Source organism: Pezoporus occidentalis, unplaced genomic scaffold (assembly GCF_034315485.1).
Source record: "Pezoporus occidentalis ecotype Australia unplaced genomic scaffold, CSIRO_AGI_Poc_V1 ctg23, whole genome shotgun sequence".
In the NCBI taxonomy this organism is placed as follows: Eukaryota; Metazoa; Chordata; class Aves; order Psittaciformes; family Psittacidae; genus Pezoporus; species Pezoporus occidentalis.
The window spans coordinates 6,004,291-6,030,345 of record NW_026914180.1 but is presented as its reverse complement, the minus strand read 5'-3'; the positions used below and the strand labels follow the sequence as shown (position 1 = coordinate 6,030,345).

Here is a 26,055-nt window from a genome sequence, read left to right as displayed (position 1 = left end):
TACCACCACTTCACAATCCCTTTTGAATGCTTTCATGAGAAAAATATTTGAGAATTTGAGAACCACTAAGCTAGGCCAACCTCAGCTGAAAATCCTATGGAGCGGAGATAAAAGGTTGCCTAAAAATGGGAGCCTTCCTCTAGACTTGGGAGCTGGGTAGATGCCAGCTGCACCTTTCTCATGCCCAGCATTGCTGAGTGTCCTGTTGCATGTTGGTTTGATGTGGCTGTGAGTGTGACTTGGAAGGGGTAGGGCAGAAGTCAGTAATGTCCTCTCCCACAGCCTTCTCCATTAAGTCCTGAAAGTACTTTTGTGGAAAGGGAGTTTCTTCTCTGCTTTCTGCCCTCACTGGCAGTAGGGTTGGTTCCCTGCAATTTGCAGTGTGGAAACATAGAACTTCCTAGGTCAGGGATGTGGTTCCAAAGTGGTCTTGAATGTGAAGATCTGACCATCGAAGATGTTGGTGTGGTTTCAAGTTTCTTGTCTCTGACTGTTAAGGGAGTTCTCTAAGGAAAAGACTGATTATCCAGTCTGTTCTTTTACTGCTTTTTCTCACAGGTGACCATATGTTTACTTGCGCTTATGCATGTATCTGCTGCTAGGCTGTGGGTATAGCGTGGATTGCAAGACTTCTAGGATTTCATATTGCATATTCTGAATTTTCACGTAAACCTCTGTGTGTTTGTGTACAAATTCTCACTACCAGTTTAGATATTCCCCCCCCCACCCCAACCACTGAAAAGCAGAGGGATTTTCCTTTATGAGTTATAATTTACTCCTGGAGAAGCACCTGCTCACTTTTATTCACATATTTAAGAAGAGTAGTAAGAGTGTTACTGCCTATCCCTTTGCTCTAAGGATGTTATGTCTTTAGAAATAATATTTTTCTTTCTACCCTCAAGATGGCCACCGTCTAGCAGAGGCATAAATTGCTAGACTATCTATAAATCACATCATGTGCTCTATCACTTTGATGTACTTGGTCATGGTTGCCTGGGTTTTCCTAGTCTTATTATCTCTGAAGAATTTGACCATGCTTGAAGAGAAGATTATTTTTAACCATGACGTTTTCAGAATTCTATATTTATCTCTTAGCAATCTTTATATATAGTAAATGAAGATGACTATACAAGTGCTCTGAAAAGAAACACAGACTTTATTTCATTAAAATCTAAATTTGCAAATACAGTACCCAACTGGGAACCCAAATTTAGATGCTTAATTGAGTTAGCAGGGAGTGGAGAGGAAGAAGGCAGGGAATTTGGTTTTCTGTTTTCAGCCAGGTAATTACTGTGTAGTAATATACTTCTAAAGTTTTAATTTCAGACATAGGACATAATTAGCATGCATATAAATGAATCACAGAAATGTCTTGGATTGTGGTATGATGCTCAAATTAGTAAAAAAAATAATGTGAGAAGAAAGGATCATCTCAAAAATCGGTTTAAAGTGTAAAAAGAAAATGTCAGTTTCCTCTGAGAATGGAATTGGGTGTCAATGTTTATCACAGAGTCAAACGACTTGATTTGTCTATTTTATGCAGTTTTTCTGCTACTTTTTATTCAGTAGCTTGAGCTTTTACTTTTTAACAAAGCTACCAGAAACATTTCCCAAAATGTCTCAGTTGATGAATCCAATGACACTATCCTTGGCATCACTTCCTATACTGCAGAGTTTTCTTTAATGGGGAGGTTTGGGGTTTTTTTGTTTGGATTTATTTTTGTTTTTAAGAAATGTCATAACACATCCCATGCTGTGAAATAGCAGTATTTGGCTAAGAGGTTTAGCCCTTCATTTTTTGAAGTATCATTCTTCCCTTATTTAAAGGCTATTTATGGTAGGTGAAGCCTAACATAAGACCTACAGAAAGCCTGGAAACTGATTTTGGCTAATTCATCTTTTAAATCTTTATTATTTAGTTTGGCATGTCTTTGTATAAGCAGAATCTAATGTGCATAAATTAAATTCCTCTACTCATCAACCACTTAAACCCTGTGCTTCTAAACAACCCCCCCAAAACAAAACCTGTTCTAATGTCATTAAAATCAGAACATTTGGTACGCTGTGGTTACAAAAATGTTATCAGATTCATGAAGGTTACGTGACCTTTGGACTTGTTTATAAACATGATCATGGGAAAAGGAAAAAAACAACAGTCAAGAAGACCGAGTTCTGAATTTCCATGCAAAATCGGTGGTTTAGGGGCATATTCTGTGACCTTGTGAAATTCACGTCAATGTTTCTGCCCTTTTATTTTTGCATCTGTGGAACAGCAACGGTGCTTGCCTCCCCTGCAGAAGTATTGTGAGTACTTTCAAACAGTTGGACAGAAGGAGCTGTAGAAATACAGAGATTGTAAGGGAGGTAATTATATTCCTTTTATGGTAATCATATTCTCCTTTTTGTTGAGGTGTATTTCAAGCAAAGTAATTGCAGGGGTGAAACTGCAGAGGCACAATTTAGATTTCCAGAGAGGGGGTAAGAAGGAGGAGATGAGGGTGGTTGTATTTTAAGACCTAGAAGACACCATTAAGCAGCTGATAGTCCTTGAGAAGGGATTCTTTGTGGAGTGAATTTCTTTGTCTTCTGCTGTATTTAGAGAGCAAGATAGAGTAAATATTTCATAATTAAGCATTCTCTTTTTTTTATGTTTTATTTCTCAACTATGTTTACTTTTAAAAACATACCTGCCTGTATCACTCTGATTCAAGCAATGTTTAGCATAACATGTATGTTACAAGATTTCCTCCAGAGCTGAAAAGCTTCATTAGTCCACACCAGGTTGTATGCAGCTATTTCATTGAGATTTCATTGAGCACCTTTGGCAGCTGGGAGCTGCAAGAAAAGGGATTAGCAAGTGTTTGTCTGACACACACTGATCCCAGCACCTGCTGATTGGATTGAAGTAATCCTTTTACAAGTTACAAAACTCTATTATCAGAGCATTAAGAGAGGGGGAGGCAGTGATATACGCTACATCAAGGGTATATTAATTTAGGTAAACAGAATGTAGGTTGCCATTTAATGTACTTGTGAATTACAGTCATTCTTGCAAAAGTTGCATGATAGCCTAGTCTGGTAGATAATGCCATGCACTGCTCATGCAAAGACGATACTTCTCTAGAAACCCAAGGGCAATCATTTAAAATTATTTTAGACGGCATGCTTAAAGCACAATTGCTCTCTATGTACATGCTTAGTTGTTTAGAGTAATCTTTACATCTGCCCTTTACATCTAAAAATATAAAATTGAAACTATGGAATGACATTTTTTTATTGCTGGCTGACATCACCATGGAACTTATTTCCAAATAATACAACCTATTTGAAACAATCTAGGGGTATGATTCTTAACCAAACTGCAAGGTTGCTGTGACAGAGAATTGCCTCCCTCTGTTTTGTTTTTAGTTTTCCTTCATCACCTACAATATTGTGTATGATAGTAGTAGTGGTTTATGCCAAATTAATAGCAAAGCTTCATAGTAGTTTTCTTATTTACTTAACTAAATAAATACTTAATTGAAAAGGGTTCAAAACTATTCTTTTCAGTGGTATAATCAGGTACTGAGAAATATGAGAAATATTAGGAAAAAAAACACGTTATGGTAGTAATATGGCTGCAAAAACTGAGGAGTAAAAAGAATTTCTCAGTGTATTTTATCAAGGCAAACTACAAATTTGCAGGTTTTGTTTTCCTAGATTTTTTCATCTGTGGTTACTTAGTTCTAACCAATAATGTCAGGACATCCAGGATGGCACAGGACAAGTTAGAAAAGAGAAAGGAGCCTTCAGCCTGAAATGACTTACTAATCAGATGATGAAATCTTGGCTACAGTAAAGTCAGGAGTGTTACCATTGAGAGTAGTGAATGCAGAACACTCCCCAGGGTTGAAAGTATGTGAGACTTTATAGCCAGATGTTACTTACTGAGATTTCTTCCAGATACAAGCTCTGTGAGATACTGACAATGAGTTGCCACAGTGGGATTTTTATTTTTATATGTATGTATATATATATACTCAATGTAACTAGCCCAATAAAGTCACGTTTCTCTACCATTAATGTTGAAAACTTGATTTGCCATGTTAGAACAAAAGCTAATGCTTTTAATGACAGATATACAGTGACATTTCAGAGATGGAGCTGGTCTTGATAACAGCTGTAGGCTCTGCATTATTGAGGGTTGGTTGGATCAGAGCATCAGAAACATCTATGGTGCTTCAATCGAACTATAACTATTGGAAAAAACTGATTTTCTTAACATGTTAGTTGATCACAGACAAATCGGTTGTGATAGCACATCCCTCTTTTATTTAAGATCTGCTTTGTTAAGGAAGAAAGGTAGAAAAGATACGGGCATTGTTTGGCTCTGCTCTGGTGTTTTCTTCTATGTGGGGCACCACTGAGAGTATATACTTCATGGAAGCAAGTGTGCTTGGCTCCCAGCCTTTGGTCTCTGCAAGAACACCATGGCAGCTCAGAGAGAAGACTGACCTTGTCTATAAACAAGGAAGAGCCTAAAGTAACTTCAATATTACTATGACAAGGTTTTAAGAGATATGCGAAAATATTAGAAAATGTGGAGAAACATTATGGTCTGAATATGGTCAGGATCATAATAGTGACATGGGGAGCTTTATTAGAGCAGATCTGGACAAGTTTTGGTGCACCAAAATAGAAGACTAAAGTAATCATAATTTTATAAAAGAGGAGTGTGGAGAAGGAAGGAGAAGAAGACAAATGAACCTTTCTATTGCTGTTCCCTGAGTCTGGACTCCAGCCCTGGAAAATAATGAAGCACCTATTAAAAAAGAAATTGCTGATTATCTAGCAAGAGATTTTTCAAGGGCATAAAAGGGAGATAAGCGTGAGGGTCTCATTTAAGAGGATGGAGAAGGCTGGAGTCTTTCCTTTGTGCATTTGCTAATCTCCTCCATCCTTTCCATTGGATATTGCACAATGAGTAAGAATGTGCGCAATTATACAAAGGATAAATCTTGCCTCAACAAACTTGATTGCTTTTTATTTAACCAAAACTACAAAACCAGTAGATGAAGTAAAAACAACAGATGCCATTTATCTAGATTTTAATAAAGCCTTGAAATGGTCTTATGAATAGTTAATTGAAAAATTAATATCATTTCTTTAGAAGACAGTTATGTGGATTGAAATGTGGCTAAAGGATGATACACAAAAAGTAATGATCAAAAGCTATGTATGGGAGTGTTGGGCAGAGTACAGGAACTGCTGTTAGATCTAGTTATATTCAACTTTTTAAATAATTAGCTGGAAGTGGGTGGCAGTGATAATAACTTTTACAAATGGTATCACAGTGTAAAGTTCTGCACAGAATTGATGACAGAAAAGTAATTCAAAAGTTGGAAACTTTAGACCTGAAAACCTGTACAACAAATAAAGTTAAATTATATTTGAAGAGTCACAAGAAGAGATTTCTATAGTTTTTATAGATCCTTTATTTCATGATTTGTGAAGATCATGAATTATATACACGAAGATCTTAAATATATACAAGTGGAAATTATACAGACGAGCAGTATTCAGTGTAAGCAGACTTAGGTTAAAATAAATGGATTGGTGATAATTGGTAGCAAATTAAGTTTGCAATAGAAAAGCAGTTCTGTAGACATTCCTGTGCAAAAGCCATCTCAGATGAGGATTACTATTCCTTATTGAAAATATTTGAGTATTTCCAGAAATACAGTGTATAGTCAGAACAGTTTGTATCCAAAGATATAGTAATAAACTTTGTTTTAGGCTTCTATTTTAGATACAGGGCACCTAAATGTTAGAAAGTTTCTTAGTGAGGTCAAAGAAACAAAGCATTATTTGAGGGCCTGGAACTGGGTTACCAGATAGGCTTCTTTTCTCTGAATTGTACAGCACTGCGAGTAATATGAGTGGGAACAGAGATATTTAACATGAAGCCACTAATGAGGTACTAAGCCAGGAAAATGAAGGAGAAAATCATATGCTGTGTTGAAAGCAAATTGTCTTTTTCCAGAAAAGTATTCCTTTTACATATAGTCAATGCAATATGTACAGAAGAACATAAAGAAGTTTAAGCAGAATAGCAAAAATGCTGGCGTGTCCTGTGCCAGAGCAATGTAGTCTACAAGTTAGGAGGAACAAAGGCAAAAAAAGCACTTTTACTTAAGTCAGTTGGAGAGAATAACAAAACGTTTCAAGTATGGCTATTTAGTGCACAATTTGCTATATAATATCTAAGGCAAATTCTCTCCTCTTCAAATTCCTTCTGAGGAATCCACTGAAGCATCGTAGCACTGTCTGGCCCTCTGCGTGGCATAACCAGCAGTAGTTTGAAAGCAGTGGCTGTCACAGATGAAAGGTGTGGATTTGAGAGGTCTCTGTTCACAAGGATTAAGATAATGTTCCCTCCACTTCTTCAACTGACATTTGAGAGTCGATTAGACCTGTTGAGATCTGTCAATTTAAGAGTTGGTGATCTTTTCAGTAGAAGAGACATGCTCAGTCGTGAAAAGGATGTCTAATGAAGTACCATATAGGAAGTATGTTATCAAAAATAGTTACTTTTTGTAAAAGCTGAACATCAGCTAACAAAACAGGTGTTTTTAAAACAAGTATCTATCTGTGAAAAAGGTACTCGGTCTCTTCTCCCAAGTAACAAGTGATAGGACAAGAGGAAATGGCCTCAAGTTGTGCCAGGCGACATTTAGACTGTATATGAGGAAAAATTTCTTCATTGAGATGGTTGTCAAGCACTGGAACAGGCTGCCCAGGGCAGTGGTGAAGTCATCCTCCCTGGAAGTATCTAGGAGATGAGTAAATGTGGTGTTTAGGAGTGGTGGACTTGGCAGTGCTAGGTTAATGGTTGGACTTGATGATCTTGAGGGTCTTTTCCAACCTAAACAATTCCAAAAGTCTATGATTTGGTGATTGACCAGATAATAAGAGGAGTCTAATTGTTATATTTATTAAAAAAAAAATAAGTGAAGAAAACTGAAGTGGTTTGACACCATATTATAACATCCACTGAGTACTCAGGAAGTTTTAGCAAAGCTGAGCGAGGCTGCTGTGTTCTGTCCTTGTACCTGTGTTCAGGCACACTGAATTTGTCTTGTTATTTGCCACTGGCATTGGTTCTCTTGGCCAGAGATTCATTGTCGCTGGGACAGCTTTTCATCCTCTGGCTGAAAGCCCATCTTTTCCCTTTCAATAGGCATGTCTCACACAATAATAATAGATTTTATAACACATCCTGCCTCTCCATGTAATGTTGATGCATCCTTCTTGTCTTCATAACTTGTTTGTTAGCAAGAGTATCTTATCTGTGTATGCAAGGGAAGGTATGAACTGGGTTACCAATTGTCCTTTCAGGTAGGCCCTATAGAAGGAAAAATATGACTTAATGAAATTTAAGGTACATCAAGAGATGTCTCCAAGCAGACAGTGTTTGTTTAAATAATAGCATGTTAAGGGACTTGTCTTGATGTGGACATATTGGTGAGACCAGACCTACTTTTTTTCAGCAGGTTTTGAGAAACATTACAATAACAGTGGTGACAACTTCTATTTATTTTACCTGCTGCTCTGGGACAAGAAAAATCATGTGCATGTTTGACATGTTGGTAATGAATTTCTTTTGTACCAGGCAAATGCTGCAGAATGTCTTATGAAAACATCCTAATTAAGGAGTGGGTCTGAGTAGACGTACAATCTCTAAAATATCAGAAGTTCCACTCAATTTAATGTACATCCAGCAGCTCCCAAGGGAGTGTTTCAAAATCACTAAGCTTCTGTTTAGCAAAATGGGGATGAGTATAGGGGCTCTGAAGGGCTGTAAATGAAACATTACTTAACTCTGAGGGAATTGTCTGATTCCTGAATGTTTTAAAGCAAGCTTCTTTCTCTGTAGCTTTTTTAAGCAAGTGTAAAGCAGATGTTCATATTGTGCAGAGCCATCCATGGGTCTGTTCAAATAGTTAAACACCTTTTCAAGATCTGTCAGGAAGTGCTCCACGAATCTGATCCATGTGATGCAGGTGCTGAAACTACCCAGAAGTTGTCTGATTGAAGTAAAGATTTCAGTGTGTTTTCATTTGAACATTCATTTCTCTTTACACTCAGGATTCCCTGAAAAAGTAAGGTAAAACTAAAGAATATCTCATTAGAGAAGTTATTTAAAAATTCATGTGCTCTAAAAGCAATCAAATTACCTTAACCGTGTCACATTTAACAATTTAAAAAGAAAATAAAATTTCTTTTTAAAATGCAGTCCTTGAAATCATCAAATAGACAAGATGGAGCCAACAGGAAGCTTCTTACTACGTACAGCCATTCCTTAGGAATCAAATGTTTATGGCCATTTGCCTACCGCTTCATGTATTTTAGAGACATTCAGTGTTGGCAGTGTATCTGCATAAAATGTCCCTGAAGTCTTTGGGACATTGTGATGGGCATGTCAAAATGAATCAGATTTTAAAACTGTGGTTTAAAATGGGAAGATGCTACAGGCTGGTCCTTGACTGCCTGATCTCTGCCTGCTGCATGCTAAAAAGCTGCTCTGAAGCCAGGAGTCTTGGCTCAGTGGTATTGTAAGATATTGCGCTTTTTTTCCCGTTGCCTTATAAAAATTCTGACATTCCAACTAGTCTGCACAGGAGGGATTATCTTTTTTTTTCTTTTTATATGATGTTCAGGGTACATATCCAGGCACAGATTTAGCAGGAGAAAAGAATGGGATCTTTAGCCTCCCTCCTTTCCCCAGTAGCAACAGCCTTTTGGGAAAGACAAGTAAACTACAAGAGGGTGGTTTCATTCCGTTAACTTGTGGATTAAGGCTGGGAATGTGTTAGCTCCCCTGATGCACGATGGGGCTATGTAACTCTCACAGTTTCCTGTCCATCAGGTCACAGCTCTGTCCACTGTGATGCTTTTTCCTTCATTACAGAAAAGAAGCAAAAAGAAACACAGTAGGTGTTTTGATTGTATCTGGGCCAGCACTATGTTTTACTGCCTTTAGAAACCTTTCTTTTAACACAATTTATTTCTGTGTCCTTAAAGATATCCTTTCTGGAAGCATCACTTCTTGAATTGCTTTTCAGTAACAAGATTGATTTACAAATCTCTTGTAAAGACACACACACCCAACAAACCCTGCACAAAACAAAGCTGTGTGTCAGGGGCTCTTTTGTAGCATTCAAGCTGCAAGAGAGAGCAGTATCCTGCTTCGCTGGTCGGGTGAGAAGTATGGTGGAGTGACAGCTTTAGCAGAACTCCCATTTGGCGGAAGACAAGCTGCAAGCTTTTTGCACCTTCTGTTAAACCTGCTGAGAGGGCATGAGAGCCTTTCTTCTTTAAAGCAAGCTTGGGAAGAATTCGGCATAACAGAGATTGTCTGTGGAAAAGGTTTTCTAAGCAATTAAACTGCTTTTTGTACTTTTCAGTGAATCCTTTGCATGAGCTTTTTCTACACAAGTTTTTTTTCTGCAGATTGGGCTATATTAGTGAGTCCTCCATCAGGAGCTGCTGTGACTGATGTTTGGGACAGAGCCACTCACAGCCCTGCTCCCAACCCCCACCCAGACTCTGAGCCTGGCCCCTAAACTGTCCCTTTTTTAATCAGTTTAAGGGTGTTAATTTCCATCTACCTTGCTCAGCCAGCCTGTAGCAGACCCCTGCTGTAATGTCACCTGTCCCTACCCTCCCTTCAATCCTGACCCGTAAATAGGCTCTCATTCGGCTCATCATCCATCCTCAGGCAGAGCTCCACGCACTCCAGCTGGTCATTGCCATAATGGGCAATACCCCCTCCTTGTCTCCCCTGCCTATCCACTCTAAAGAGTATGTACCCTTCCATTCCAGCACTCCAGTCATAGGAGCCATCCCACCATGTCTCAGGTGATCCCGGTAAGATCATAGCCCTGCATGCATACATAATGTCTCTAACTCCTTTTGCTTATTCCCCATGATCTGTGTGTTTGCATAGAGGCACTTAATTTGGGCCCACAATGAAGCTGACTTACTGGCTGGAGTAGCTGCAATTCCTTTGTGCTGCTCTTTAGCTGCTCTCTTACTGTCCTGCAATCCCCCTCCAGGCTCTGGGCATCTCTTGGTGGCATTGGCATCAGACTGGTAGGGGTGGGATGGATTGGGGTTCCCATCCCCTGGAAAGATGACAGGCTGTATAAGGTAATTTGGCTGTGTAAGTAGGCTTATAGTAGCAGGTGATCACTTGCTTAATTTTGACATTAAAGCAAGGGGAAGATTTCTGGTTTTGCCCACCATTCCTCCTTTCCGCTGTCTTCCACTCTTCTACTTGGGTGATTTTCAGGGGTAAAGGAACAGGTTTTTATTTCACTTTTGGAAAACTTTGGAACCCAATTCCTGGTCCACTGCTGTAGTGCATCCTTAGGTTTTGAGATCTGCAAAAACTTAAAACCAAACCAATATAGTCCGATGGGCCATCATTTTTGCCACAGCCAATTCATTTTTCTTTGGCGATGCTTCTGTTGGCTTTACTGAATGCCAGGTACAGTCTTTAGCAACATATATTAATATTAATTAACACCACTTTCTCAGTTGAAGGCCATCTCTGTCCCAGACCGTGTGCAGGATGAGTGTCTAATGACCCAGTACTTGAGCCATGAAACTTCAGCCTGGCAATTTTTTAATACTGGATCCATTGTGACATGCATATGTGTTTGAGGTTTTGTTTTAAAATCCTTCGGTTTGATGTGAGCTGCTGTTGTAGTAATTTTTATCAGTGGGCTTTTATTTTTTTTTCGTTGCCTGATGAAAGAGACATTTAGGCTTACTTTTTCTAAGGACTAAAAATGAAATAGCTTTCTCCTCAAGCTCAGTAGCTGAGGGGTTCATGCATTTGTTCTCTGTTAGCATTGGTACATGTGAGCATTCTCATTTTTTGTAGCACAAATAAGCTTCAAGTTAACTTTCTGGAATGAGTTAGCTGTGTAAGACTGTTTTGCCCCCAAAGCTCAAGATTCTCATGGTTTCCATCCTGAGATACATACTCTTAGTTCATCTTTGAGCTTAGCTAAGCCAATACTTAATACAGTGTTCTTTTAATTCCAGTCCTACATGGAAGATCATCTGAAAAACAAGAATCGTCTGGAGAAAGAGTGGGAAGCTCTGTGTGCTTATCAGGCTGAACCAAATGCCACCACTGTTGCAGAGCAGGAGGAAAATATCCAGAAGAATCGCTCACAGGCTGTAGTACCATGTATGTACACTTTAATTCAGATGATTGCATTTGAAGTTCTTGAAACTTTTCATAGTATCCTTTGCACAGTGGTTTGAAAGCTACAGATGACAGGTGAACATAATACACAATATATGTGTACTAGAAAACTGTAGCTACACCTATGGGCCGATTTCATAACCTGTTGTCATATCAGGCACTGTTTATCTCCCTGTAAATTGCATATATGTTACAAAAAACCACAACTATGTCACATAGCACTGCTGCTGCAGCTGTGCCATCCCATAAGATTCAATAGCCAGAGTGCTTTTCAGTGCTGGAATATACTTTCTGTGCAAGGGTGGCATCTGTAGCCATTCAACAGAAAGTTTGGTTTGTGTTTAGACAAGTAGGTATCATGTCCATCCAACACTAATACCAGCAGTCTATAAACATGGCTAGATGATCTGTTTATCAGATACTCAGCTGTACTGAATGAGCCCCTTTAGGCTTCATTGGATAAGCTTGCAAACTGGTTTCTCAATCTCTGCTAGGCTTAGGATAAAAAGAGAAACAGAAAAAACAAACCAACCAAACAAAAAGAGCAGCCCGTGTTTATATGCCTAGAATCTGCTCTTTCCTGTAAGCAGACACCTTTCTCATCTTGAAATAAAGCAATGCTTTCACACATATTAAGCAACCAATGAAACAAAACTGAAACTGAGATTATATGCACAGTCCACAGCAACAAAAATACCCTTAATCGGTGTGCCCACAATCCAGCTGGGTAGCTTAGCAAACATAGAAAGCTATTTTAATTTTTAAAGTGCCCTGAAAACATTTATTTCCCCTATGAGAGCATTGAGTAAGTACCGTTTCTCCTTTAGAAATGGGAAAATGACAGGTAACACATTAAGTAAATGTCAGAGATGGATTTAGATTGAAAATTCTTTGGAAGTACATGGTAATTTAACTGAGCCCATCAGTTCTTGCATTATAGTTCAGCAGGGTTTGGCTCTCTTTTGGGCTCTTTTTTCAATACTTTGCTGTTTGAGAGGATTAGAGTAGTTTGGCTATATGTATTCATTCTCCTGAATAAATACAGTGCTGATCAAAAGCCTTCTGGGGCAACAGCAACAGTTTACTGACTTCCATATGTTTTCTGTGGAAAAGTTCCAAAGAAGTCATGAAAGTTGAAGGAATGCAAGACTTTCTGTGCTCTTTTCCGTCCCAAAAAAATGGCATTTAACTGACATGGTAGGATGTGAAAATGGCTCCATGATAATGTGAATTGATCCAAGTTAATCTTCCTGCTTAAAGTGTTCTTTTCAGTGTGGACTTACAGTCCGACCATCTTAAGCTATTCCAAATCTCTGCTCATAAAAAAGTTTCTGATTGCTGCCTTAGAGAAAGCATGAAAGCGACAGGTGTTGCCAGAAATTGATGGTGGTTATTCAGCTGATGCAGGAGACGTGTCTGCATGATTCAACAAGCAATAAGATAGGGACCCTCAGACCATTCTAGCTCTGAATCCAGAAGTGTCATAGCTGCAGCAGTGCTAAAGAGCAGAGATTTTTATCTTGGGTGTCATGCCACACTAGAGACCTGAACTGTTCTCAGAGATAAGATAGGCAGTCTCTTTTCATCAAATTGTACCATGTGGATGAATCAGCCTACGTTGATCAGTCTTCAGTTGACAAGTCTCTGCCTTTGCTTCTTCCATGGCATATTGTTATGCCTGTTCTTCACATCGTTGAGTCTAGACTGAATCAGTACTACCTGGGAAAGTATTTGGACATGGGCAGGGTGGCTGCAATTTATCTAATTTAATTAGAAGTATTTTAGCACGTTTAAAATCCCTTAGTGATTTCACAAGAGTAAAATGCTGGGTTTTGGCTTTGTTACACTGTAGAAGCTTCTATTGTAGCTATTAGTGCGCTGTGAATTTTTCTTTTTGACTGAATTGCACAGAATTACCTGCCCTCACTTTCTGAATTTGCTGCATACTGGTAAACAACTGTCATGTTATATCTTTAAAACTACTTTGATAATGGCTAGAGTTGTGGCATAGAGTTTAAAAGATACTAAATTTTGATAAAGTGATGGTTATCGTAGATTCTAAGATTAGATAGAGATGAGAATGAGCCCAGTTTGACCACTTTTCTTTTTACCATTCTTGACAATAAAACTGTAGCAAAAAGTCACAGATTTGCTTCATAATAAATTAAAAAGCAAAGCTGATATATTTTTGATATGCTACAAAGTTGTTATGCTACATTCAAAGTACACCTAAAGAGTAACATCTTGGTGGCATTTTGTTGCCCCTTTCATATTGATAATCACCATGACAAGATAGAACAAGGCTGCCAATTCACTTGAAAGATTTCATCTTAGGAAGGCTTTAAAGAAACTTTAATATCATGTTGTATTTACTTTGCATTTTTCTTTCTTAACCAGTCTTAAAATAACATGATATTATTTTTTACTGATTACATAACTGCTGTAATTTCTAGATTAACATTATCTTTAATCTCACAATTTTATCACAGTTTACTCTTATTCCTATCTTCTGTATTTGCAAGCAGCTTTTAAAATACTTGACACTGCACTGAATTAATTACTAGTTAAAAAAATTCTAACAATTGAAGTAACTCGGACCTTCTAGATTAACAAAACAGCATCGTTTTATCCAACCAACAAGCAGATTGCCATAATTTAGGCCAATGGGATACCTTTTTTTTCAGTTTGAACACACAAGCAGCTCTGCATGTTGATGTCCAAAAAAAAATCTTTCCAGGTTTTGTCTTCTCTACTTGTATCTCTGCAAAATAAAACTATCTCAGTAGGGTCAGTACTGTATGGTCTAATTTATGTGTACCATAAACATATGCAGGTATTTTAAACGTTTGACTAGCAACTTTTTTCAGTAAACATCTGTCAAAAGCTGTCTTCTGTAGTAGTGACCATGGGTCACGGTATATATCAGCGCAGCCTGCTTACTGCTGTGCTTTGGTTTTCCTCCAAAGGAAAGCAAAGCGTCTGGGGGCAGAGTGTGTGCCCAGGTCTGAAGCTTGTGTGCAGTTAGAGCACAGCCAGGGAATGTGCAGCAGGAACGGGAACACCTGAGCAGAGGGTACTTGCTTTTGGTGTGTGCACTGTCCGTTTCAGTAATGCATGTAAAAATAATGCTGTGGAATCAACCAACTTGATTTCAATTCAGATCTAAGAAGAGTTACGTTTTGCAAATAATCTATGAGCAAAATAATGATAATTAACAAGTTATGATTCTTTACCGTCTTCAGCCTGCTCCACTTTTTCTCCTCAGTAGTTCTTGAATTTCCTACTTCAGTGTAGTTCTGGACAGTGCTTTGTATGAAAAAGAAAGAAAAAAAAGGTATCAAAAACGTATCAGTCTAGATTTACCTGTTTGGCTAGTTCAGGTCAGGTGTCGTGTCCCTGCTTCCTCCCGGCTTCCTGTGCCCCTCCTCGCTGGCAGAACATAAGAGGCTGAAAAGTCCTTGGTCGGGATAAGCGCTACTTAGCAACAGCTAAAAACATTGGTTGCTATAAGCGCTGTTCTCAGACTAAAGCCAAAACAGAGCACTTCAGTAGCTACTAGGAAGAAAATTAACTCTCTCCCACCTGAAACCAGGACGTTGGTTTACGTTGACATTAATAGCTCTAGGATGCCTTCATCTACCCTGTGTGAGCTTCAGATGCTGATCCAATCGGGTACAAGTCTTTAGGTATTGTGTCATACCTTTTATCCTTGTGCAATGTCTCATCTACTCTCCAGTTTTTCAAACAGTATGACATGTTTGTATTTAGCCAACTAATCAAGCTCCATTAACTTTAACCTAGTCCACATGAAGAGATCTGTACATGGACGGCAAAACTTAGCTTTCTCAGTCTATAAATTGAGTATTTATATACTTTATATACTACAAAGTCATGTGTGTTTGCTTTATATTTTGTCTGTTATCGTCTATCCTTTATACTTCATAATTTATATTTTATATCAATATTCACCTGTATGTTTTGCTTTTCTTTTAGCTGTGACTTGGCTGGAGCAGTAGCAAATGCAAAGTAGTTCAGCATTTAGCAGTAGCTGTTGTAGATATTTGAAATGATGATTAGTTGTAACTTGGCCAGATTGCAGTAGCTAGTAACAGCATTTGTCTTTTCTCTCACTTCCTTATTATGGTCCCGCTCCCTTCCTATTTATTCATCTTTCTTGCTTGCTTTTTAGACCAGTCATATATCTTCCTTTTCTATCATCCCCTTCCTTTTGTTTCCTGATTTTCCTGCTTCACTTTTTTTGCTTCTGACATAATCAATATGCAGTTTACAAAAAAAAATCTTGTACATTCAGCATTTTCTCCAGTTGCTTATTGTTAACATAACAAACTGATGTCCATATATCTTTTTTTATTCTTTCTTCTTTTTCTGACTGTTTCTGAGGAGTTATTATGCTAGTTCCTAGAAGCTTTGAGGTGATAACAGGCATAGACAAGCACAATCTGTTCATTGTCAATATGAAAGCTTGCTGATGCAACTAAAGCACACATGGGTGCAAACTTGATACAGGCAGAAAACACATGTACAACCTTTTTTACACACTTTTAATTTTTTCCTGAGCACAAAGTCTCACCACCTTTTCACTGACGAAGACTTAAAATGTCTCACCCTCTGATTAACCCTCCATTGGGTAATGGTACAGCACGCTGAATCAGTGGCTCTGGACAAAACACTGTTTAAAAAAAAAGAAAGATCCTGAAGTTACTGATCTGACTCTTGACTTTTATTGGACAGTCACACTGACATCTGTATGCTAAATCCTGATGGATCATTGTCTACTTTCTCTCCCTCATCCCTTCAAGAGCATTTCATACATTTTCTTTGGTGATTAGTTCAAACACTTTTGCTGTCCAATGAATGGGGCTTATCCTGAGCACTTACTTAGCTTAAGATGTATGAGAGACCACATTCAGTGCATGTAACCTGCCTGTCTTCTGTATAGCCAAAAGGTTTCAGAGCTGTAGTTCTTCAAGCACTTTGTGACAATGCTCATGATATATCTTCCTATAAAAAATCTTGGCTAGCTCCAGGATCTCAGATGACACAAGTTCATTTCTGTGTTTTGGATTCTTTGTGCAGTGGTGCCTAAGTAAGGTGGAAATGAATAATGTGTATAAAAGTGTCCCCTTTCTCATCTTCTTCTTCCTCCTGTTGTGTTGAAACCTAATCAGAGGAAATATGTGAATAGTAAAGAATGGCTCTTCATTCATTTGACATGACTTGTTCACCTCTAATCATATTCCAGGAGGAAGTTGCTCATGTTGGTGGGTTACATATTGTTGGTGAGGTTGAGTGACTATAATCAACATTCATACAAGCACGACTTTGTCTTGCTTATATATTGAACTGACATGACATTACTGGTGAATAAACCTAAGCAGAGCCCAAACCTTCTGCCTCTACTTTCCTGTGTGGTACTTATAACACTTGATAACTCATTTATTGTTCCTCATTATTAAAATAATGATTGGTACTTAACAGTTTAAAAAGCCAACTTGTAATTCTGCTGTTGAGAATGGTGTCACAGGCCACAAGACAAGATACCAAGGGGGGCAGGGTGTATTCCTATACTCTTATTTTATCGATTTGAATAATTGGTGGAAAGATCTTTTCAAAACATCAATATCCATGTTCAGCTTCAGAGGGTTACAGAAAGGGCAGCTCCACAACTTACCACAATATATGCTGCAGGGTGGGTTTGCTGAGAAGTATAAATCATGTTGGTTATGTATCATGTATAAGTTGTTTGAGATTCATATCTAAAGACTTAGACATCTCTCACATAAATTATCTGCACGTGGTCTGGTCTTTCTTTCTTTAGTCAGTGGAAAGAAACGGGCACTTCTCAAGTGCAATTTGGTCTGTTTGAGGCAGCTAAATCAGGATGAGATGATTCATAACACAGAAATATTTATTTTCTCTTAGCAGAGAGTGAGTCTAGATGACTGGAAGAGATGCAGACATCTGCATTGTCACTGTCTAAATACGGACAAATAGAAATCATCCATTACATATGTCCTGAAGTTAAAAAAAGGACTGGAGCTGGGGTGTACCAACTCTAAACATAGTTGAGCTAGCACCAGTAAAAATACAAGTTTAAAAGTACTAAAAGAATCATGACAGGGGGCAAACATGAGTAAGTGTCCTGTGTCCAGAGCTTCTGTTTACTTTACTGGTGGTGTCTGAACTAGCTACATTTCCAGCAGTGTAAGATACCACTACATGCTCCAGCCATACTTTTAGGTGCAGTTATCAGCATTTTCTCTCTTACATGATTATCTCCAAGTCATATTGTCTCCCCACGTCACTAGCATAGTACCACACAGCACTGGCCTTTGATCAGGACAGATTAACTTACTGTCCAGCTCTCAACTGTACATTCATGTTCCTGCTGTTCATTTTACAGAGAACCCAGGCAGTTAAAGTCCATCAGCTTACTACTTCCATAACCCTGAAAATGCAAGTGTTTTCTATAATACTAGTTTCTTCTAGTTATCTCTCTAGTTTAAAGTTAAACTTCTTGAGCAATGGAGATTCCCCTTTTTCCTATGAGAGGTTGTAGCACATAATGTTGCATCTCATGAAGACATCCTTTCTGATACTCAGTCTCTAAAACACCTTAGTGCTTCATTTCCGAGTCAGGTCAGGCTGTATCAAGGCTATGTAAGATTGGGAGCCAGAATATCCTTTCTGATATTTACTGTTTGCCTGTCTTGAAGTGCACATTAATCTGACTTTGAATTGTTTAACTTCAAATGGGTATAATACTTGTATAAAAACTTTCTTCTCTTATTTTTTCCTTTGCAGATGATCATTCCAGGATATGTCTGAAAGGTGAAAGTAGCCACGACAATTCGGACTACATCAATGCTAGCCCAATTGTAAGTATGGTAACCTACGAGAAATAATCCAAACAACCAGTTGCTGTCTTTTCTTTTTAAAATATGCTAACTTGCAGCACCTAACTGCTCAGGTGTGCAACCTCAGGTTGTGAGCACCTCACAACTCTGATGTCTTGGGCTGTCCTTTCAAACTGAAGAGAAATAAATCTACATATGCATGCAGTACCCTCAAAGTTTATGTATAAAGAAAACAGTCGCTAGATAGTCATAGTCCTACCTTCTAATACGGTCAGGTTTTCTGTAGTTGCCATTATTAATTTATGGATTATAAAATTCAACAATATACCCTTAGTGGAGCTTTTCCTTTTCTGAGGACATAAAACTTTCTTCTTTTTTGCTATCTCCAGTTATAGAAAGAGTGGTTTCTGTAGGCATGGAGAGCTGTGCTCCACAGGCTTCTGAACCTTTTCTGCATCAGGAAATGACGTTTTTTCCTGTGTTGCCCTTCAGCTGCATAACTTGGTGTTTCTGTAGCTCTCCCAGTTCTTCTCTGAGCTTGCTGTTTTGAAAGAGAGAATGAGATCCTTTACCACTTGTATATTCATTCAAACTTCAAAATATGTCAATCCAGTTTTTGCATCTGGATCCTTCAGTATGAACCAGCTGCCCTTTCTCACCCTATGCAAGCTGAAGATGAATCCTTTTTTGTCTGTGAAAGATGACAGGGAGAAAAGATCTCTATTTTTAGGCACAAAACATGCATGATAGAGCCAATAGCATTGGCCTGTTACAGAATCTCAGTGGAAGTGTCATGATATTCATTTGAAGGGGGGAAAAAGGCACTGTGTCTTTGACCTCTGTAAGACTGCTTGTATTGGAATCACTTTTGCTCGTGGTTCTTATTCACATTAATTAGGCACTAAAAAGTTATTACAGGGAAACTAAGAGAAAGAACTTGGAATGGGGACTTAGATCTCTCTGCAGTGGGCTGTGTATGCCATTACTGGGTCATTTTCCTGGGGAATATCACTCCCCCAGTTAAATCACTTGTGTGGGCAAGGCAGCTGGCAATTTGCAACAGCATGAAATTACAGCTTATTTCCTTCCAACGTTGCTGACAATACTTCTTTTTAAAAAATAAAAAATAAAAATAAAACCGCAAAAACATAAAACCAACCCAAAACACAACTCTCTAGAAACTGTTCTCTGAGCTTTGCCTGTTAATTTCAGAAGTGTTCAAAAGCTTCATTTCCTTGAACATATGAAAATGTTTTATTCAAAGGAGTTAAAAAATACACAGAACCCAAAAAACATCTTTGGGATGCTTTTGTCTTTGGCTTAGGGTAGAGGGGAAACCAAAGCACCAGCATGCTTCAGGGATTGCCAGCTGCCGTTTTAGAGCACAGGGGTAGATGTGCACAGATTTGAGCAAGTTTTGGACTACTTTTAAGTATGTCTCTTAGTAGACCAAGCTCTAGTCGGCTCTCCGAGGATATGTATCCTGCTTATAAAGTCATGCGTGGAAGTCCAGCACCAGCACTTCAGTGCTCTGTGTCTGCCAGTCTTCAGGGCATATTTGGTGAGTTATGTTTGGTCAGTAGATGCTGTGAGGTTTTGTGGCAAGCACAGGAGTGGGAGTGTTAAACGAAGTGAGATACTGTATTCTTGTAAGAGCTTGGTTGTAATTTGCATGACTACAATATGGTGCAGAAGTGGAATTGAGGCATTTGAAGATGGTGCTAAGCCAGGTTCGGTGTTGGCAGCAGTACATATACCGTGTTTTTTGCCAAATAGCCAACACAGGCTTCTGCAGCCTGCCCCAAAGTCTGTGGAGATTCACTGTTTCTAATGCACAAATTTAGTTGAAGAAGGGGTAAATACTTGCTTGTCTGTATATGGCTGTTGCAATTATAATTCTGGATTACAGTTTATCTATCTGTTCCCGTAATTAAACTGAAAAGTACTGGAGTAAGTAGTGTTGGGGGTGGAGAGGCAGGACCAAGATATCCCATTAACATAACTGTGAAGAGATTTGCTTTGTCAGGATGTCTGGAGCTAATTCAGGCAGAGGAACTCTGCTTCCACAGCTTTAACTCTCATGGTTTTACAGGGGGTTGTAATTTTGCCTTTCCATCCAGCATTTAATAAGGGTATTTCCTTCTGCAAAGTTAAGAAGTATTTAATTTGTGTAGCTTTCCCAGCTTCAGGAGTTTCATTCAATAAACTGAGTCACACGGATAAAGCAAAATTTCTGATGGTTGTCTTTGTATCTCTTACAGAATTATTTCTATGCCCAGAGATAACTGCGTGCACAAATGTTTCACTGAAATGGTACAAGCACCCAGTGTCTTGCATATCCATGAAAACCTGCTAAGATAAACTCTTGAGTTCCTCTTCTTCATGATAGGATAGGGACCTTACTCTGTGGGAAGGAGTGCCACAGCCCACATTTCTGTAGATGACCTGTTATTCCAAGGCTAGAGAGCTCCAGATGGTTTTGTGAGTCCATTTTATGAAGTCAATATTCATTTTGCTTTCTTGAAAACATTAGATAAAATGTATGTTTCCTGAAGGTGATGCAGTGGGAAGGTGGTAGGAGGAAATGGCCACTTTGAAAGCCCATAGTTTGGGATTCCCTGCAAACTGTTTCATTTCAAAATAAATTAAGTATTTTCAGGTTAGTATGAACATAATTGTTAATTTGGTATAGTTTTTGTATAACGAGGTAGAGTATACAAGTGGCAGAGACAATCAGTCTGTGTTCTCTCCACCTCAGAAGCCTACTTCTATTATACTGGGCACTCGGTCCTGCAGTATCTGCTGTGGCTGTACAGCTATTGCAGCCTGAGCTAGACATACAGCTGCTGTTTATTTGGGATCTTTCTTATTAGCAGATACACATTTAATCAACGTCTTTTACGTGTACAGTGTACATGGAGTCCCAGGGAGTCTGTCTTTAATCACTCTTGCAAAAATCCTACCACTTCTTTCCTTCAGACAGCTGCCGTTCAACTTAAATAACCTCAGTAATTATCATGTCGATACAATGATGTTCCTGGTGCATCTTTTTGCCTCACAGTGCTTGGGTTAGGAGTGAGCATTGTAGTGACCTGCAAGATGGGCATTAATAGCACAGGATCAGTATGGTCTGATCTGACTGGGAGAGACTTTTTCCTCACTGCTTGTGTGAGCTATTTGGGAGGGGAAGAGTGTAAAATAAAGTAATTATATTTGAGCTTCAGAAAGGGAGGCTTCCAGTCGTGTACATGTCCCTGGGTATCTCCAGCTTCTGGGTCAGTGGTCCAGTCTCCAGCTGGGGCTCACTCAACCTTAACTTAAGTCTAAATGAGTGCAGCAGTACACCGTAAAAAAATCCCTATGCTAGACAATGAGCTGGCCACCTGCCCACGTTTCTTCCTTTTAAAAAATGCTACCCCCCTCAAGACTTCCTTTCTCTCCAATATGTTGTGAAAACTGGGGTTAGATTGATGGCCTCACCACGGCTGGGAGCGGATGAGGATAATCAGCAAAGATTTAGTCCAAGTTCTTCCCGTAGGTCTTTAATTTCACTGTAGTGCGAGGCCAGGCAAAATGAGTCCTCAGGATAAATTTGCAGGGTAGAAGTGAGGTAGAAATCTGTTTCCCTCCTCTCTGAAATAGCGTGAAGTACTATGATAATAACTCTGCTATCGGCAGCTGAATGAAAGGCTTGCAATTACAGCACAAGAAGACCCTGACTGTGCAGAATAAAACTGTGATAATTACTTCTGTCATATTTGTACTTAGTCCTCATTAAATTTCAGGAAAATCATCCAGTAGTAAATAATGTGCAATCTTTGCTTTTAAATCAGAGGTCATGAAAGTAAATGGGAATTCTGTTTTTCCTCATAGGGTGTCTGAGAGAGAAAAAATCCCATCAACTACATTTAAAAACTCAGTTTACTTATTATTGAAGACACCAGACTGAGGAATGTCATTAGCATGACAGTTTGTTCAAACACAGCGTACAAATTTCATCACCAAGAATAGACTCTGAAATTCATAATGGCATTCACAACCAGATTTACTTCTTTCATTCCATTAGGGGTTTTAAAGGAAGGATTTAAAAATTGGTTTAAATTTTAATTCAAACAGGAAGATGAGGACTAGTCTACCTTTTTAATTTTAATGCTGAGATGAATTTGATTACAAAGTTCATCTGCATTTGCTGAATATGCTTTCTTTTACAAAAACAAATATAGATTTTTACTTTTAGAGGCTGTCTATACTCTGTTTGATAAATACATGCATGAAGGGTTGTTTTGTTTTGTTTTTTATTGGAAACACATTAAATCTGGAAGCAACACAGTACCTTGAATCCATATGTATTTTTAAGGTGGTAATTACAGTTAAACTTTATTTCTCTTGTGTTTGGTCTACACTGGATCACATTCTGATCACATGCGATTTAGGAATATTTCATCTGGACTCAAGAGGATTTAGGTCAAGGTAAATATGGTGTGACTGAGACCACATCTCTCTCAACATCTTTCTGTGTGGAAACTAAGAATCTGACAAACTGGGAGGGAAGGTAAAAGGCAGGAATGAATTGGTGTATCATTTACATGAGATTTCAAAATGGTCATTGATGCCTATTGACACTTCAGTTTACAGTTTAGAAGACTACTTAACAAGAATCTACATGTACCACTCTTTAGTCCAAATACAATAAACTTGAGGATTTACACCCAGAATCTATTGATTTTTCTATATTTCATCAGCATTACAGTGAAATCATGCAGCAGCATGATGTCTATCTAGAAACTCAACAAAATTCAGAGTTCTTCAGGGAATCCTTGCAAAATCCTGGGATAAAACAACTGGATTGTAGAACTCTTGAAGCAGAAATCAAAGGAGTAGCTTTTATTCTCTAGTAAAGCAAAGGTGTAATTTTTGTCTGATATTAATTTAACAAAGGTGCAATTAATTGTGATATTGTGTTCTTTATGTATTTTCCTACTTTAAGATACTGTAAGTCATCTTATATTACAAAGCCCTGTAGAAAAACACAACTGGTGCCAGTAAAGTTTTCTGAAGTTTTTCTTTTATAACAAAAAATCTGAATGCTCCTCCTTTTTGTTTCCATTTGTTTTTGATATTGGTAGTGACTGAATCACTACAGTCAATTGCATGGTCAGTTATACTAAACCTTGATCCCTTTTTTTCTGTAATACAAAATCATGGAAAAATAGATTGAAACATTATCACCAGACTTGCCTTTGTTGTACTGCAGCAGAAAATGAGAATTCCACCATAGTAGAATAGTTGTAATAATTGCAGCTTTTTCTTTCCAAAAATGGCTGTTCGATCCAGTTCTGATGTAATCCTTGTGAACTTTGTTCTTTGATGGAGACAGAGGGGAAAAATCTTGTTCTTTTTGAGCAATAACTATTTGGGTATTTTTGAAGGTTGTCCTGATGTAAAATGTTAGCAAACAGTCAATTTTTGTTTTAATACTTGCTAATATGGAGCCTGCTGTTATCTGTTCTTCTCTGGAGAATAAATTTTCAGTTTTATTTTCGTGAAGTGAGAAATCTGAGGGATCCTTAAAGAAGATAATGACTAGTGACATAGAAAAAAGCCTTTTACTTGATCCTTGATTAGTTAGTTTAAAACCCATTACTGACTTTATTTCTTTATTCAAACTTTTCTTAACTTTGATAGATTAAGATGCCCTTGGTGTTCTTGGTGACCTTGAGAGAATAAAAAAGAACATAACAAAAACATTCAATAATCATTCCTTGCAGTCACCTACTCACATTCAATTGAATGTGACCAGCATAGTGATTTTTCACACTTTTCTTGAAATACTGGCCTTTAAAACAGTACATATAATAGAAAATTGATGAAACCAGGAATTTCATTTAATTAGTTTAATCTCTGCTCTTATTTTTGTTCAGCTAAAGATCATTTAATAGTGTGATAGGGCTTTCTGCCATCTTCTATTTGCTTCAAGCAAGAAGAGTTTCTGCTCATAATTGTTTTCTGTGCAACACAATGTGCTTGGAATGTAATAATTGTAATTGTCTTTTGAATTATTGTAAAACTGCTGATACACTTCACTACTCTGTGCTTATTGTAATGTTTGCCACGTTCCAGCAGCACCTTTGTGACAGAGGTTGATTAATGCTGAAATGCCAAGATTAGCCTATTCCTGATTTATCAGCTGAATGTTGAGAAGTATTCCCTCCCATGACAGCGCTATTTGCATCATCATCAATTTCTTCTGCCTTTGTTTTCTGGCATGTCTACATATAAAAGAATTTAGTTGAAGAAGAAATTCAAAATAAGTGATTATTTTTTATAAAGTTTGGTGTCGTCACTGTCGGTTACATTTCTAAGTCAGGTTCTTGCCTGTTAGTCAAGTGACATCATTTTCAAGTGGATGCAGCCTACAACAGCTTACAGTGGGAGTAGCAAGTCCTCCAGAATGGAGGTTCAATTTTTCTAAGTTAAGATTTTTAGTTCCAGCATGGGAAAACATTTAAGCACATGATTAAATCCTATAGATCTCTCTGGGTTTCAAAACAAAACAATAACAGAAACAATTTCATCTGTAATTGAGCAAAAATATAGTTGAAACTTGACTTTGAACTAAACACATCTGAAAACAACAGCAAATGTGATTAAGCAATGTCTCAATTCTTACAAAAACAAAACAAAAACAAAACAAAACAAAACAAAAAAAAAAAAAAAAAAAAAAAAAAAAAAAAAAAAAACAAAAAAAAAAAAAAAAAAACAAAACCAGTTGCCCATTTTGAAATTGTTCCTAAGGTTTTTTCACTAGTACTGCTTCTGAAGAAAGCTAGTGTTTCCCTCATCTCAAAATACCCACAGTAGTAAATGTCTTGCTATCAGAATTACTTTTGTCAAAAGGCAAAGAAAGCAAGCTTGAAATTTGTTGTGAGCAATTGCTTGTTGTGAAGAGTTATTTGCTGATAAGAGAAGCATCTCAGTGAAGCTCAGAATAAAATGATGGTATTATAGACATCCTGGTCAAGGTTTTTTATAACTATGGGTGGTGAATCACAAGTAAGCTTTTATTATAAATGGATTCAGTAACTTCATTTTACCTGTGTTGTGTTGTCATGGTGAATTTTAATATTAAGTCCAGCTTAATTATACTTCAGAAAATGAGAAGCATAGAAGTGTTCTCTTCCTTTTTGCAACATTCATCATATTGTTGTTCTGTTAGAATAACTTACATCTGTTCTTTTATGGTTCTTCCCCCTTTTATGTTGCACATAATTATGAGGTGCCTTCTTTTATGCTGACATGTACCATCACTGAAAATTTTGATAGGCTTTGAATAAATTCAGTAGATGCCTGTTAATGCAAATGTGACTCACATTCATTCTTATTCAGATCTTTACTTATAGAACAGAATCATGTATTAAGACAAATTCTTCCGTCAGCTACATGGGTATAAATTAACTCTCGCCAACTTCAGTGTCACCAAGTCACACCCACACATCTGAGAGCTGAACTGGGTCTCTTTATGTTCAAAGTTTTGTCTTTCCCAGTTCAGGGTTAGAATGAGTTTGTTTGGGTTTTAATCCTATCAGCAGATATTCTTTTTCATCAGAATGGGTCCTAAGGTTTAGAACCAAGAAAACCACCCATCAGTTCGAAAACATTCATTGTAACACACTAATCCTATTTACTCTTGATGGCTTTGTTTCTTAGATTCTTTATTTTTTCTGCTCAGTGAATTTTCTGCTCCTTGAATTAAATGTAATAATTAAGGTCTTTAAGCAGAACTTCCTCTATTGAGGTCAAATCCATTCATTTAGATAAATCAGCTAACCAGAAAAAGACAGAAACTGAATGTGTTCTCCATTTTTGCAGGTTTCCAGTTACATGTGCCCTTGACTGGCATGGTGGAAGTGGGGAACA

General features: G+C 37.9%; 1 protein-coding gene across 5 annotated transcripts in view; it reads left to right on the top strand.

The window, feature by feature from the left end:
• PTPRN2 (protein tyrosine phosphatase receptor type N2) overlaps nt 1-26,055 on the top strand; it is a 657,474-nt gene that overhangs the window by 583,507 nt on the left and 47,912 nt on the right. For all 5 annotated transcript variants that reach the window (XM_062621502.1, XM_062621503.1, XM_062621499.1 and 2 more), the window contains 2 exons: nt 11,095-11,242; nt 18,086-18,159. In XM_062621502.1, the coding sequence (XP_062477486.1) occupies nt 11,095-11,242; nt 18,086-18,159 (222 nt within the window). The remainder of the gene's footprint in view (nt 1-11,094; nt 11,243-18,085; nt 18,160-26,055) is intronic.